At 39.8% G+C, this 16,394-nt stretch overlaps 1 protein-coding gene across 1 annotated transcript; it reads right to left on the reverse strand.

Annotated features, from left to right (window-relative positions):
• Positions 1-4,627: 4,627 nt before the first annotated feature.
• LOC147322573 (uncharacterized) lies at positions 4,628-14,977 on the reverse strand. The gene is made up of 7 exons (XM_086307037.1): positions 14,929-14,977; positions 14,753-14,788; positions 14,326-14,667; positions 13,250-13,519; positions 9,976-10,299; positions 5,035-5,160; positions 4,628-4,933 (listed from the first exon to the last, which is right to left on the reverse strand). Exons 1-7 carry the CDS (start codon positions 14,969-14,971, stop codon positions 4,875-4,877), a joined length of 1,200 nt encoding a protein of 399 aa, XP_086163163.1. The 5' UTR covers positions 14,972-14,977; the 3' UTR covers positions 4,628-4,874.
• Positions 14,978-16,394: the final 1,417 nt, after the last annotated feature.

The following is a 16,394-nucleotide window of genomic DNA, read 5'->3' on the forward strand; positions in this document are numbered from 1 at the left end:
TTAAAGGGTTTGATAACAGTTTTGCTTCTGTATATTCAGGAAAATGTCAAAGAAGTAAAAACGATCAGTGTTGGTTTTTCACAGAAAGTTCACAGACAGGAGGTGGTTCAGTGCCAGGAAAGGAGAAGCTAGTGGTTAAAGTTTCACAGTGCAGCTGCTTTAGTGTGCACGTGTATATGAATGTGTATATACTTTTATGTATCTGGCAAACGATGCTGCAAGATGACCAACTGAATTTCTGTTGACCATAGATGGACACATATGCATCTGTACACTCAGACACACTTATAGTAAATATGATGACACTTTACAAAAGTAAAGACACAGTTCATGAAATACAAGTCGACAACACGAGCTCCTCCATAGGGTAGCTGGGCAAAGCCAGTGAGGAACTCAGTCGAGCCAGCTCAGGTTGTCATGTCATGGGTCTTAGAAACAGAGTTTTGAGTTTTGTGGAAATATGGATTATTATTATTTTTTACTGTTATTGTAGTTTTATGATTTGTGCTTCTGGTTCCTCTTTATGTTAGAGTATTTAGCCTGTATTTGTCACGATCCTGGGTTGTTTGATCCAGAGTTTTGAGTTTTCATATATTTTGATGCTTTATGGTTTATGTTCAAGTTCATTTACTTATCTTAAGCTCCTACGTTGCCCTGTTATATTTCATTGTTTATTAGATTCCCCTCGTGTCTTCACCCCTGTGTTTAAGTCTCCTTCACCCTTCATCTGTTTCAGTGATGTCTTTGTCTCCTGTCCCCTCCTCTTGTTTACAAGTTCCCCTGTGACCTGTTCCATCTGTCATGTGTGTTTCCCCCCACACATTACGTTCTGTTTGTGCTTAGTTATGTCCATGTCTCATCTCCAGTCCCCTTTCCCCTCTGTGTGTAGTTACAGTGTGCGTGTTCCTCGTCGGTTCATTTCTGCTTCATTTCTGCGTTTCCTATGTTGTCAAGCTCATGTTGTCATGTCTGCTTCCCATTGTGTTTCCATGTTCAGCGTGTGTTCAATTTCACTTCCCCTGTGGCAGCACTATGTTCATTCGTATCAGCTGTTTCCTCATGTGTTTCCACTCCCCCTGATCACCTCCTGTGTGTATTTATCCTCTGTGTTTTCATTCATTTCATGTCCAAGCGTCTGCTACGTCATGACATGTTTCCAGGTCTTCATGTATGCATGCCCAGTTGTCATGTTTAGGGTATTTCATGTTTTCCTTCTTGTTTTCCCGATTTTAGATTATTGTTTAGCTTTGAATTGATTTCACGCTTTTGTTTTGGGCTGTTAAAACCTGCCTTTAATAAACGTCTCGCTTTCTGTTAACATTAAGTTTTGTTCTCGCATGTCTGCCCTTGGGTCCTACTCACTCCACACAGTCAGCTTCCATTAACTGTGACTGTATTGTCCATATTCCTCTTTGTTTGTTGTTTAATATGACTCCCCTGTGTCCTCTGTATATGTTTAGTCTGTCTTTTGGGTTTAGTATTACAGGCTGTCTCTTGGTTTGGGTTCTTTGTTTTTCTTTAGTTAGCCTTACAAATAGTTTACTATTTGTAAGAGTTGTAACCTTAGTTAAGTACCTTGTGTTTTTTGAGGTTTAGATGTCTTTATTTTCTTCTTTAATTGTTTTTTTGTTTTGTTTTGTTGAGTTTGTTCTCTTTTGTATTCCTTGAAATACTGAGTCTTCATTTTTTTTTGTTGGTTTCAGTCACTGATGACTTGTAAAGTTGTGTTAGTTAGTTCCCTCTGTGTTCAATTTCTCGCTGTCTTTCACTGTTTTCTTGTCTCTGTCTTTGTGTATGGGAGGAGACCATTGGACTGACTTGAATCACTCCATTATATTCATTTCCATGTTACACAGCCCAATAACGTTTTTGTCTTACTTTACTCCAGTTCACAGGAGTTAATCTCCAAGCCTCGAGGGCCAGTGTCCTGAAACGTTTCCATGTGTCCCTCTTGCAACACCCCTGAATACAATTAGTATGTCATTAGTAAGACTCTATAGAACCTCGCTGCATGCTGAGGTGGCATTTCAGCCATTTGAATAATGTCACAGCAGCTCATGAGGGAATGAACGTGCAATAAAAGTAGATTTAGAAGTACTTCTTTTTTTTTTTTTTTAAACTTACACTTTTATTTAAATTTAGTTGAGTAGGGTTAGGGGTTGCCACCTCGGCATCCAGTAATGACCTACAGATTTTATGCAGGTGTGTTGCAGCAGGGACACATGGAAAGGTTTCAGGACAGCGGCCCTTGAGGACTGGAGTTTGAGACCCATGCTCTAGTTCACAGGTGTCGAACTGCAGTCCTCGAGGGCCGGTGTCCTTGATCCAACACAGCTGATTTAAATGACTAAATGACCTCCTCAACATGTCTTGAAGTTCTCCAGAGGTCTGGTAATGAACTAATTGAATGATTCAGGCGTGTTGACCTGACCTTTAAAACCTGCAGCACACCGGCAATCGAGTTCGACATCCCTGCTCTCGTTAGACAGCTGTCATTGCACATTAACTTTCATTGTTTAGGAATGCAAAATTTAAAAAAGGTTTTGTTAATACTGTAAACAGAACAAACTCTCTTTTTTTTATTACACTCAACAAAAATATAAATGCAACACCTTTGTTACTGCTCCCATTCCCCATGGGATGGACGTAGAGACCTAAAATTCATTCCAGATACACAATATAACCATCCCTCCCAAACAGTGGTCACAAATCAGTCCAAATGTGTGGTAGTGGGCACATCTGCCATATTGAGATAATCCATCCCACCTCACAGGTGTGCCACATCAGGATGCTGATCTGACATCATGAGTAGTGCACAGGTGTACCTCAGACTGCCCACAACAAAAGGCCACCCTGGAATGTGCAGTTTTTTGCACTATTGGGGGTCTGGGGACCCAGAACCGGTCAGTATCTGGTGTGACCACCATTTGCCTCATGCAGTGCAACACATCGTCGCATGGAGTCTATCAGATTGTCAATTGTGGCCTGTGGAATGTTGGTCCACTCCACTTCAATGGCTGTGCGAGGTTGTTGGATATTCGTGGGAACTGGTACACGCTGTCGTATACGCCGGTCAAGCACATCCCGAACATGCTCAATGGGTGACATGTCCGGTGAGTATGCTGGCCATGCAAGAACTGGGACATTCTCAGCTGCCATCTGCCCTGAACAATGTGAACCATGATTCATCCGTGAAGCGCACACCTCTCCAACGTGCCAGACGCCATCGAATGTGAGCATTTGCCCACACAAGTCTGTTACGGCGACGAGCTGGAGTCAGGTCAAGACCCCGATGAGGACGACGGGCATGCAGTTGAGCGTCCCTGAGACGGTTTCTGACAGTTCTTGCAGAAATTGTTTGGTTGTGCAAACCAATTGTTCCAGCAGCTGTCTGGGTGGCTGGTCTCAGACGATCTTGGAGGTGAACCTGCTGGATGTGGAGGTCCTGGGCTGGTGTGGTTACACGAGGTCTGCGGTTGTGAGGCCGGTTGGATGTGCTGCCATATTCTCTGAAACGCCTGTGGAGACGGCTTATGGTTGAGAAATGAACATTCAATGCACGGGCGACAGATCTGGTTGACATTCCTGCTGTCAGCATGCCAATTGCACGCTCCCTCATTGCTTGTGGCATCTGTGGCATTTTGCTGTGAGACAAAACTGCACATTCCAGGGTGGCCTTTTGTTGTGGGCAGTCTGAGGTACACCTGTGCACTACTCATGATGTCAGATCAGCATCCTGATGTGGCACACCTGTGAGGTGGGATGGATTATCTCAATATAGCAGATGTGCCCACTACCACACATTTGGACTGATTTGTGACCACTGTTTGGGAGGGATGGTTATATTGTGTATCTGGAATGAATTTTAGGTCTCTACGTCCATCCCATGGGGAATGGGAGCAGTAACAAAGGTGTTGCGTTTATATTTTTGTTGAGTGTAACTCACTATTACTGGGACAGTCTATCAATTTTCATCACATTTCACAAAGTATTGGAACTTTTTCAAAATTAGTTTGGAAATATTAGAAATTTGTCAGGTAGGAAAATAGTTAAAAAAAATACTTATTAGATCAGTCTAAGAGTAATACATATATAATATCGTTAGACATCATCTTCTCAGCAGAGTTGCCCGTGATTGGATGGATGGCTCGTCCTTTTGTTCATATTGACTTTTTGTGTTACAATTACAAACCCACTCAGTTATGTAATCTAAAAAGCGAGAATGCTTGTGACCTCTCTGGAGCGCTTGAAGAGGGAACACGTGAAACACTCCTGACATGTGACTTTGGAGCATTGTTAGATGACACTTAATGTATTTATCACTAGCAGGGTTCAGTTTCTTTAGCCACACCCAGGACTGATTACTGCCACATCTGCTCTCAATCAAGAAATCACTTAAATAGGACCTGCCTGACAAAGCGGAGCAAACTTCATTCCGTGATCCAAGGAAATTCAGGAACAAATGAAAAATAAAGTAATTGAGATCTCACAGTCTGGAGTCCAGCGAACCACAGTGAGTGCCACTGTGGTTTGTTTGTTTGTTTTTCTAGTTGCCAAACCGAAGTCTTTCTAACTCAGGATGACTTGGCCTGAAAAAAAGGGGTGTGCCATCACTCAGTTTGGGAGAGCAATCTTTATTAGGAGATTTGAAGAATGTTGTTGTCACTTGTTACTTGCTCAAAAGGGCTGCAAGCAGAATAATTTTGATAAATATCTTCTTGTTCTCTACAAAGGTCCACAGTTTGTTCATCAAATGACCGAGTTACAAATACATGATCATTTTCATCACTACTGCTTTGATCTTCATCTGCTTTTCTTCTCTCTTTCTCTGCTCCTCCTGTTTGTTCAGTGTGATTTCTTTGGTGTTCAGTCTCTCAGAATCCATATCTTTTGTCACTGACGTCATCATCTTCATCACAGATTGTTAGAGTCACTGAAAGACAACAGAGCAGATTTCTGTCATGTGGACATCATATTCAAAACAAAGCTGTTGTTTTTTCATGTAATATATTGTTTGTTCTGGTGAGCACAGACTTCTGTTGTGGACGTAGCCCAGCTGTGTTTGCCTCCTTCTCCTGAGCACCAGGAAGACCACCAACAAGACCAGCAGGAGCAACAGGACCACAGTAACTGCAGACAAGACCAGCCGCATCCAAGGAACTAAGAGAGAAAAGGTTTTTGTCAAATATGCAAGATAGAAAGTGGTTCTGCATGAGTTATTGTTGTCCCTGCATCTTTGACTCAGGGTTTTGGGGATGTTTTGGTTTTCTCTCCTTTTTTATTTTTGATTATCTTTGAATCGTTCTTATTGATGTATGTATGTATGCTTTATCTACCTAAGCCTGATACAGGATTAGGGTAACGGTTTACATTCAAGCTCCACTACCTGCTATTTATTGTATTATGTTTACTTTCCTTGTGCTTATGAATTTCTTGTTATCTGTGCCTTAAGTTCCCCATTTTAGGTAATGCTTTAGTTTATTAACCCCTGTTTACGTTCCTGTTCTGATCCTTCTATCTTGTCTTCTAATGTTATAATCTTTGTTTTATCTATTTTTCCAATTCAGTAAAAGGACTAGATGTTACAATCTCTGATAATGCATTGCTTTAAATGAAGAGAAGCTTGAGGGATGGCTGTTATGAGGAAAGGCCGCCCAGGAACTGCGATGCTGCAATGACAGGATGATCTGACTTGAGCTTCAGCGTTTGTGCAATTTGCAAAAATTGTGTGATGCAGACTTTTCAATTTTCAATTCATTTAAATCTTCTGCTCCTGAAAGTGAAACTCTTACAACTACATATCCCTTTAGCTAACCCACCAAGAAAAAAAAGCAATGGAAATTTTTTTTGTTTGCATTTCTTTCTTTTTTGTTTGTTTGGTTTTTGCCTGTCCGGTTTGGTTTTGTTTGTCTGAAGGCCAACAAAGATACCCAACGGATTTACTTTACCAAGTGGATCATCACGGCTTTGCCATATTGGTCCAATTGATCAACTTTTGTTGTTATTGTCATTTATTTTATTTTATTTTTATTTTCAGTTGTTACAGATGGGACAGACATGGCTGGGGGATAGGAAAAGGAGAAAGAGAAAACAGAAAAAATAAGAGAAAACAAGCAAAAAAGAAAGCAGCATAGTAAACACAACACCATCTCATTAATCCAGCTAAGTGTAAATAACAGTAAATACTAAATAATGATTGTTGTAGTGCAGCACGCAGGACCGACAGCGCACAATGTGCTTTGAGGTATCAGCCAAGGAAGATGTGGTTTGTGTCTATGAACAGTTAACACCCGTGTGTACACCTGTGTGCACACCTGTGTGGATCAGTGCGCTTGTATTCAAAAGGTTTCTCCGTGTAATGATCTGCTAGAGGGTGTGGGGAGCCATAGCCTCGTCCCCCAGGGCATGAAGCAGGCATGGAGGAGATCCAGGCCCCAGACTTCCAGAGGCCCCAGAGTGCAAGAGCCCAAGGAGGACCACTGGTTTGCATTTCTTATTGACTTGGGTCAGTAATAGCCACAATCAATATTTTTTTAAGACCCTATAGTTTTTAAAAACTGCCATCACCAGTGTGTGAATGTGTGTGTGAATGGGTGGATGACTGGATATGCAAAGCGCTTTGGGGTCCTTAGGGACTAGTAAAGCGCTATATAAATACAGGCCATTTTAAAATATTGATCTCTACCAAATAGTTGAGATGTCACTTAATGGTTTACCTATGAAATGTAATGTTAATACAAGTACAGTAGAAAATACAGTTGAAAAAAGTCAATTCTGTCCATATGCTACTTATTTGCAGGGATGAGTGATGAGCATGAAATGGTGATCTTTGCGTTGGACTCTTTGCTACATCCTATAACAGATGAAAGACGCATGAACCCACAGGCATTGCTTAGAAGGCTGACATATTTGTTGTCAAACCTTTTTACTGCAATCAGACCTTCTTCAGACCTCCATGGCCCTTCTTCATTAGGTCTTTGCCTGCCATCAGGGGAGCTCCACCCAGTGCAGTTTGGTCATAGAGTACCAGTGCACCTGACACCCAAGGAGGAGTGCAACTTCTGGACCAAGCTGAAACTTGTGAAGAGCTGTGGTTCTTTTATGGGTTTGCACAATGTTTTTTACAACTTTGGCTTCTAGAGGTAGCTTCTGTTCCTCTACACTGAGGGAAGCATTGAAGAATGTGGATCTGCCTTACGGCACCAAGTTATCGATAATCCAGATGAACTTGGCAGAACAATTTAAAACCCCACTCAAAGAGTTTGTTGGCAATATATTGGCGGAGAGTGGCAGCCCTTGTGGCTTCATGTGAGACCATGACCTCAAACACACTGTGCTTGAAAGTGGATGGTATCAGGAGACACCACTCACGAATCCACCACTGGAGCATGTGGTTATGAGCCATTCAATTGTTCAGCGCCCATCTAGTACTTGTAAAGTATACAATTATAATTTTGACAACTTAGTAATATTAATTTACCAGCTAGTGTAATTTAGTTAAAAGGTAATTAGTTGTGATATTTGTAATTTTCACATGTTACTCTTGATTTTTACCATATTATTCTTTTTAATTTTGTAACTTTCTGAGTTTTCCATATTAACTCAGAAAGTTACAAAAATTACTTACTGTGGAAATTCTTTCAGCATATTCTTGCTATGCTAACACTTAATGTGATTTATCAACAGCAGTGGATAAACAAAATGGGTCCAGATGTGTTTATTTTATGGCAAATAATACATTTAATAACATTTAGGTTAATGTTAGCATTAGCACCATAAAGTGACAAATTTTGAGCACAAAAAACGATTACACATTAAGAATTTTTTTAATGTTATCAAGTCACATAAATCTGTTCAGTAAGTCCTCTAACACTATCACATATCCAAAACATTATACCTTCCTACCTTAGTTTAATCAAAAACACTCAAAATATGTTAGGTGGTTTTTTGGTTTCTCACTTCCTGGTTGGGAGAGGGATAAGAAGAATCAACCATTTACATTCACAGTGACATCTGGTGGATTATTTCAGCACTGCATACCTTAACTAAGTAGTAGAGATGGCTCAGTTAGTTGGAGTGAAGTTAGGCACTCTTCTTATTGAAATATAAATGTGCTCGACCATTTGGTTGAGCAGGTTGTTAAAGTGATATGCCATAAGGCCAGCTGCAAAAATACTCCTGTTCACAATTTTCAGTTACAAAACACTGAGCCTCTTTAGTAATTCCAGCAGCTCATTAGGCTTTCTTAAAGTCAGCAAAGAGGCACAGAAAAGAAGACCAGACACCAGCGATCGAGGACAGACGCAACAACATTGTCATCCCCTATGTAGCCGGTGTATCAGAAAAACTCAGGAGAGTTTTCTCCAAGCATGACATTCCGGTGCATTTCAGACCCAGCAACACACTCAGACAAAAACTGGCTCACTCGAAAGACAAAACTCCAAAACACAAACTTAACAATGTGGTGTATGCGGTTCAGTGCAGTGAGGAATGCCCAGACCTCTACATCGGAGAGACCAAACAGCCACTTCACAAACGAATGGCACAACATAGAAGAGCCACCTCCACAGGACAAGACTCAGCAGTCCATCTGCATCTTAAGGATAAAGGACACTCTTTCGAGGATGCCAACGTTCACATTTTGGACAGAGAGGACAGATGGTTTGAAAGAGGAGTGAAAGAAGCCATCTATGTCCACTGTGAGCGACCATCTTTGAACAGAGGCGGGGGTTTACGACACCAACTGTCTGCCATCTATAATCCAGTTTTGAGATCCCTCCCCAGACGCCTTAACGCCCACTCACATCCTGGGCCATCTGACCTCAGGAATTCGCATGATAAGGTGGGGCCAGGTTTCACAATGAACACACCCGAAACTCTGGCTGATTGGGACCCACGCCCAGTTTCACACCTTGGCTCAGGTGATTAGAGGATCATCAGGGGGTCCTTTTGTCCCTCTGTGGGGGGTCACTCCCACTAGGTTTATATCTGGGACTCTCCACCATTTGACCTTAGAACTGAAGAAGCTTCTCGGATGAGAGGTGAAACGTCTTCAAGCAACTTAAAGAAATACTAGACTATCTCTTTACCCTCTCATTTCCCCTAAAGTTGTTATAGTTCACTTAAACTAACTAAATAATAAAACTTGATGTGAAAAATGAAAATTTCATTTCAAAAGACTACCTGACAGAAGCCTTGATAAGAGCTGTACCATCTAATTGCAATGTAATGCAGGCAAACAAAACTTTTCTTTTTACTTATTGTTATTGTTTCTTCAAAAAGCTCTATAGTTGACAGTTATTGTGTAGATTAATTATTACTTTTTTGAATTGTATACTACAGGTTTTTGACTGAGCTTCTTGGAAAGTAAAAGAGAGCTGCCTTGAGCTCTGAAAATGTGAACAGGCTAGTTTGTCTAAGTAACTGGCTGAAAGAGATGGACAGTAAATGAGCATGGCGGTACTGTGAGTCCAGAGGATTTGTTATTTTTGCACTAAAATGTTTGATGATCACACTATTTTAGCCTAATGTACAAAATAATTTTGGCTAAGGTTCCTCTGAGTTTAAAGGTGAAGCTGGTCAAATAACCAATACCATTTTGAAAATGTACTTGAAGCACTTTATTTTTAGGTCTGCCCAATTTTGTCCAGAGACTTTTTTTTTTCTGTGATTTAAATTGAAATGCAGTTTAAAGACTTTTTTCGGGAATTAAAAGAGCTCAAGTTTACAATGTTCATGCCCATGTCTAATATTTAATTCTGTCTCCCACTATTAAAAATAAAAAAAACTAAGCTTTTGAAATAAATCAAAAATAACTGAAATTAAAAGACCCGATTTTTTTTTTTTTTTTGGTATTGTTTGTTTGGTAAACTTTCAAACAGAGAAAATCCATAAGGGAAAAATAGGGAATAGAGTGGCCAGTGTGCACAATATGTTGTTCTAATTTTTAATACATAAATTCAATAGTATACTTACATTTAATGATGACAGTAATGGGTGCTGTTGCAGTAGAACTCAATGTCCGTGTGGACACTGTGACTTCATACACACAGCTGTAGTTGCCTTGGTGTTCATACTCAGCTACAGGGAAACTAAAGGAGGCTGCGTTGTTGACTGCTGGCTTGCTGTCTGGGATGTTGGAGTCAGAGAAGATGAGGATGAAACGTCCACTGGAAAAACTGGAGTTAATGGAGCAGGTGAAGACAAAACTGTAACCCCTGGTGATCTCTGCACCTTCAGGACCCCAGACCAGACCTGCACCAGGAGAGGTCAGGGAGATGCTGGGTGTCTGCAGTCTCACTGGGGAATAAAAGGTACCAGGATTAAGAAGGAAGCAGAATCAAACACAACACTTAGTTTCTTGTTTACACATTTAGCAGTTATGGACCAGCATTAACATTTTTTGTTATGCTTCTTATGATTTAATGAATGAATATTCACTCTTTTAGGTCTTTGCAAACTCTAAATTTGATTCTTTCATTGCTAAACGCTCCACAGTCTCCAATAACTAACCTCTAATACTGTCCGATTGCTCCTTGCTACAGTGGGCTTTGAGAGCATTTTTGATAATGGCCAAAAATAAAGAAAGCAGTAAAAATATCAGATAAATAAAGTGACTAAAAACTATAAAGTAAACATTTTTGTCTTTAATACATTGTTTTTATATACAACAATTAACTAAGTTTAAAGCTACGATTGAAAAACTCTTTCAGTAACTTTGTTCCAGTTTTTTTTTAAAAAAAATCAAAGGACCAATGATAAAAATGAAAATGCAGTAATCTCTTATTTTACGTCACTGTTATTCGTATCGGCTTTGTTCCAAGAGTTACTCCATACTTGTGTTATTTTTAACCAGCAACAGAGAGTCTGACCAAATCACTTAATGGGGAACTGAATTCACGACATGAGCCTCTTTTCTTATACTGACACTGCTACAATCCCTCGTTATCAAAATCCACATTAGGAATATTAAAGGTAGCAGAGTTTGTGTTGGAGGTTTAATCCGATTACTTTTTTTAAGTAACGGGTAAAGTAAGGGATTACTATTGCAAAAACGGTAATTAGATTACCGTTACTTTCCCATAGGAACGCTGCATTACTGCGTTACTAAAACCATGGTCGTGTCCAAATTCATGGGCTGCATCCTCCTGAGGACCCGGCCTTCGCGGACTACGTGGGCCGGGTCCTCAGGAGGTCGGGTAGGCCGGAAGTAAACAGCCGTGGAATTGGACGGTCTAGCCTCGGTGTCTCGGTGGAGTTTAATAAACTCGGCCGTCTGCTCCTTGTTATCTAAAATATAACAGGACACTGGAGTAAATTCTCGACCATCTCACACTTCTGTTTAATCAGTTTTCTGTTTGATGTTTATTCAGCTGTGTGAAAACCAAGGAGGAACGCACCCGAGGGATTAATAAAGTTTTATTTTATCTAATTTAATCTAATAACTTTAATCTCAGCCAAACAGATTTACTCACGAACAAACAAAACACTGAAAAAAGCCAAACAAGAACATTTTTAGGTTGTCTAAGTGACTTATATATTACGTTTAACCTGAGTAGTGAAAGACCGCGGTGATCTGAAAATGATGTGCTGGGAGTTGTGCCATTCTCAGCGGCTTCAGTGACCCTCGAGTTCCCGGCTAGCTATCGAGCTGGTGGGTAAGAGACGTCTCCGAAAATGTTGAAGCACTTTTGCAAATATGCGATATCTTGATAAACTGAGCAGATATTTGAAGTTTACACAGCTACATTCTCGCCTGAAAATATGTTAAAAGTTTATTTTAGAATAGAATTAGAATAGAATTAAACTTTATTGTCATTGCACATGCACAGGTACAAGGCAACGAAATGCAGTTTGCATCCATCCAGAAGTGCTTTAGTGATATAGATATATTATAATATATATTAGCAATAATATAGATATGTAAGTATATTACAGAAATGGGTCTATTATGGTATGTTATAATGTACACGGTATGAAGTATGTTGTGAATATTCTTTTTGTGACCCAGAAAGATTAATAAGAGTAATTTTAAAACTTAGTAGCGGCCGCCATTGTTGGAAACTGGAATTGGCTGGGCTGCGCTATGAATTCTGGGATGTGGTGGGCCACGAAGGACACACCCGACCCATCCTTCAAATTCGGGGAAAAGGAGGACGCATTTGTCGGCTGCATTTGGATTTGGACAGCCTTCGGCGCATCGCTGTGACATAATCGGTCTACAAATGCGCCCTCAGGAGGATGCAGCCCATGAATTTGGACACTGTCGCTACCTGATCCGTACTGGAAACCCGATCGGTACCCCGCATGCGCAAATCTTACGTCACTTCCTCTCTTTGCCAACATTGCAACATTCAATATATTTGAATGATACGGTTAGCTTTCAGTTAGCTCCTAGCATTTCTCAACAGCTCTGCCTCCTTTTCGACTGCCCGGGACATTTAAACAATGGATAATCCGTATACAAAGAAATTCATGCTTTTCTCCTCAACAGAGAGCGTTCCCCGATTGAACAACAGCGCCGTAAAATAAGAAGAATGACAGGTGAAATTAGGTGTTATTTATTTTCTGCTGTGTTTTACTTGCATCTATTTGAAAGAGTGAGTGTAAACACAGAAAAAATATTTTATGTGCTGGAATGTGCAGAAAATAGGTTTAAATATTAAACAAATTTCTTCCAGTCAGTGAATGTTGCATATAATTACATTTTTGCTTGATGCATAAAGTTAAAAGATTAAAACTAGTAAAACAAGTTTTAAAAACAGACTTTTCCATTTGATTACATTTTGTATGATGGATTATGCAGAAAAAGTAGAATTGGGCTGAAAGATCTATCGCTTTATCACCTCTTCAGGTTGTAAATCGTGTTTTTAAAAAGTAACTAAGTAATTAATTACTTTTGAAAATAAGTAATCAGTAAAGTAACGGGATTACTTTTTTGGGGAAGTAATCAGTAATTAATTACTGATTACTTTTATTCAAGTAACTTGACCAATACTGCTCGTGAATGAACCCTGAATTTGACTCAGAGTGAACGATCCACCTAAAACCTGAGTTGAGACTGAACATGTGATTTCAACAGTCTGACCCCAGGTCACCTCACCAACAGGGCAAATGGAGATACGAGGTTTTGGAAACCTCACTGAAAAAATATCAACATATCAAAGCATTATCTCACCAGGTTACTGATTCTATTATTGAAAGAAGAGAATGAAACAAACAACTTGGCAAAGTGGATTTTTTTTCTTACCAGTGAGTCTGACAGGGGAAGAGCTGAACCTTCGACTTATTTTCATGTACTGACACTGGTACAGTCCATCATGATCAAAGTTCACATTTTGAAGATTGAATGTAACAGAGCTTGTAGAGGATGGTTTAGTCTGACTGAATGAGCCTGAAGTCTTCTGGAGGATAAAAGTTCCACCTGAGAACTTATCTGAGACTGAGCAATTGATTCTGACGTCCTGACCCCAGGTGACCTCATTACTGTACAAGGAGATGGTGGGCTCAGGGGGGGTTTCTAAAAAAAAAAAAAAAGATGTAGTATTAGATAAAACAGGACACAGTCGAGTTCAGATCAGATAATATTAGTGGCTACGATATTGGCTAATGGCTTAGCTGATACCGTTTTGTGTCTGCAAATGACAAATCTCTGCAGCTAAATACCAGACTACTGTTTTTTTTTTCATGCTGTATCTGATTTAGTGTCTGCTGGCAGTTATGTGCAGTACTGTCACTGCTGGTTATGGTTACACTATCTCCAGCCTCTCGTATACACACAGAAAAATGAGGCAGGTGTGCTCTCTCCTGAATACCACAATAATATGTACTGCCTCCTTCTCTTCTCCAATACACTGCGACCTCTTGGTTTCTCTCCCTGGACATCTTCGACATATGATCAATGACCATTAAGTCAAATTATAAAGAAAAAACATCAGATAAACACTCACTGAAACTGATCATGAGCTATAACAGTGTAGAGCAGGCTGGTGATGGTTTAAACTTCTCTGATTAGTTACTGGCACTAATTTTACAGACTTTAACTGCTCTTTTCATTCTCTCATCTCATATTTCCTTTTTCTCACAATATCTTGAGGGGGTTAGACAGAAACTTTTTTGACCTTGCTTCTATCTTATGAATGTTTCAGGTTATTGCTGCTAAAGGAGGTTTTTAAATTAGAGTGCACACATTGTAATGATGCTTTTTAAAAAAGTAAGATAAGCTAAATATGATGGAATGAGAACAAACTAGAATCTAAGTTTTAACTAATACATGAAAAAACCCAGTTGTGACACCACCGCAGACTTTGGAAACAGTTTTCTTACCTGAACAGACCACACCAGCGTCTTCACTATGGCTACAGTCGTGTGTCCTAAGTCCTCTGTGACGACAATCATTTAGAGAAGTTTCACTTCCTGAACAGTCCACATCATCAAGCATGATAGTCCCTGTACCTTGACCAAAGTAAGCAGACCCAAGAGCCTCCAGTGCTATCCCACAGTTCAGCTCTCTACAGACCACCTCAGCATCTTTTAAGTCCCAGCCATCATCACACACTGTTCCCCAGGTGTAACGGTAAGAGTAAGAGTAGGAGTTATAGTAAGACTTATAGATTTCAACCCTTCCAGAGCACCGAGTGGACCCATTTCCAGCTAATCTGAGCTGACCTATGAGGAAAAAGACAATATGAACTATATTGCAAAAATGGCTTTAAATTAAAAATGCAAGTATGACAGGTTAGAACAGACTGACCTGCAGAAGGTGAAGGTGAGACCACGAGATAAACAACTATGGGAAAATTAAACCATGGAATGTTATCAAGACATAAAGTTATTCAGTCTAAAAATAATTTAAGAAAAGTTGTAAAGTTATCCAGACTGTCTCTGTGATAAAGAAAAGTATTAAACATTATGGAAAATCTGTTTTACCGAAGATCAAGAAGTGCAGCGCTCTCTTCTCTCTGCCCTCCATGACTGAGAAGAAAGGCTGCTGCTTCGTGTCATTTATGAGAACAGATGACAGAAAACTGAACTAAAACCTGTGGTTTACAAAAGCACTTTGCACTGGTTATCCTTCTGAAACACTTCTCCTTTTGATTTCTTTTTTTTTTCTTACATGAAGTAACAGAGCACTAATACTGAACAACTCTGAAATTTAGAGCACCAAAAGAAACTGCAGCACTCAAACAACACATTTAATAATAATAATAATGGATTGCATTTATATAGCGCTTTTCGGGGCCCTCAAAGCGCTGTACAATTCCACTACATTTACCAGGTCTGGGCTTAAAAATAAATATAAAAATGTCCTTTTATATGGATCTGAGTGCTTAATTGTAAGTAACGGTCTAACATCCAAGAAAGCAGGCAGATAATGGATTACAGATCTTCCTTATAGAACCAACGCATAAGCTTATTTTGACGAGTCTCTTTTTCAGGCACCGTACAAAAAGCAAAATGAACAAAACAAAACAAGAAGGAAACAAGAATAGATTTAAAAAACAAGTAAAATACATAGTAGGTGCTAAACATACACATGACACAAACACATGAACAAATCAGACAGACTCAAATGCCAGCGGGAAATACGTTTTGAGTCTAGTTTTAAATGACTCAGTGGAGGGAGCACATTTGACTATGAGGGCAATGCTCTTCCACTGGTCAGGGACAACCACAAGAATGCAGGTCTCTTTGACTTTAAATACAGAGCAGAGAACAGTCAGAAGCATCTGCTCAGCTGATCAGAGGGACCTGGAAGCTGAACAGGGCTGCAAGTGGCCAAAGATGTAGAAAGCAGCCAAACCATGACGGGTTTTGTAGACAAACAGGAGAAACTTGAAAGTGATTGTAAAACTAACTGGCAACCACTGGAGAGAAGTTAAAACAGCTGTAATATGATCTCTTTTTGGGGTGTCTGTGAGGAGCAATATTTTGAACAAACTGGAGACGGGACAGGAAGGTCAAGTGAGAGGAAATGAGAGATGTAAAAATCACAGTTTTAATGTTGGAAAAAAAGAAAAAGGAAAATACAAAAACTAAGCAGGGCAGAAACAGACAAACAGACAGACACTACTTCCACAAAGGGGGAGAAAAGAACAGAGGGAGACGCAGACAATATATATGCAATAGGGAATTGGCACAGAGCGGATACACCTGGGAAACACAGTTAGGGAACATAACCTGGCTGACCAGACAAAGGAAGCAAAACTGAACATCTCACACACGACTATAGAGCTCTAATCATCTGCAGCAGTAACACTGATCCATAGAACACTGACGGGGAACATTTCTTTTTACACTTTTAAGTGTAGTGAAGTGTTTTCAAAATATTTTACTACTATTTCAGCTTGTCTTGTCAAAAACTAAAAGTCATAATCACTGCTTGCCTTGTCTAG

Source organism: Aulonocara sp. 'chitande type north' Nkhata Bay, linkage group LG9, assembly GCF_057382095.1.
Source record: "Aulonocara sp. 'chitande type north' Nkhata Bay isolate Kocher_YH1m ecotype deep benthic linkage group LG9, A_spYH_male_GT1.1, whole genome shotgun sequence".
NCBI classification, from domain to species: domain Eukaryota; kingdom Metazoa; phylum Chordata; class Actinopteri; order Cichliformes; family Cichlidae; genus Aulonocara; species Aulonocara sp. 'chitande type north' Nkhata Bay.

What these genes read in the sequence shown, in the direction of transcription:
- LOC147322573 (XM_086307037.1), bottom strand. Translation starts at nt 14,971, where the DNA reads ATGGAGGGCAGAGAGAAGAGAGCGCTGCACTTCTTGATCTTCG. An exon ending in TTCCCCTGTCAGACTCACTG is followed by an intron (nt 10,300 to 13,249) that starts GTAAGAAAAAAA and finishes TTTATTCCCCAG; the next exon opens with TGAGACTGCAGACACCCAGC. An exon ending in GGGCTACGTCCACAACAGAA is followed by an intron (nt 4,934 to 5,034) that starts GTCTGTGCTCAC and finishes GTTGTCTTTCAG; the next exon opens with TGACTCTAACAATCTGTGAT.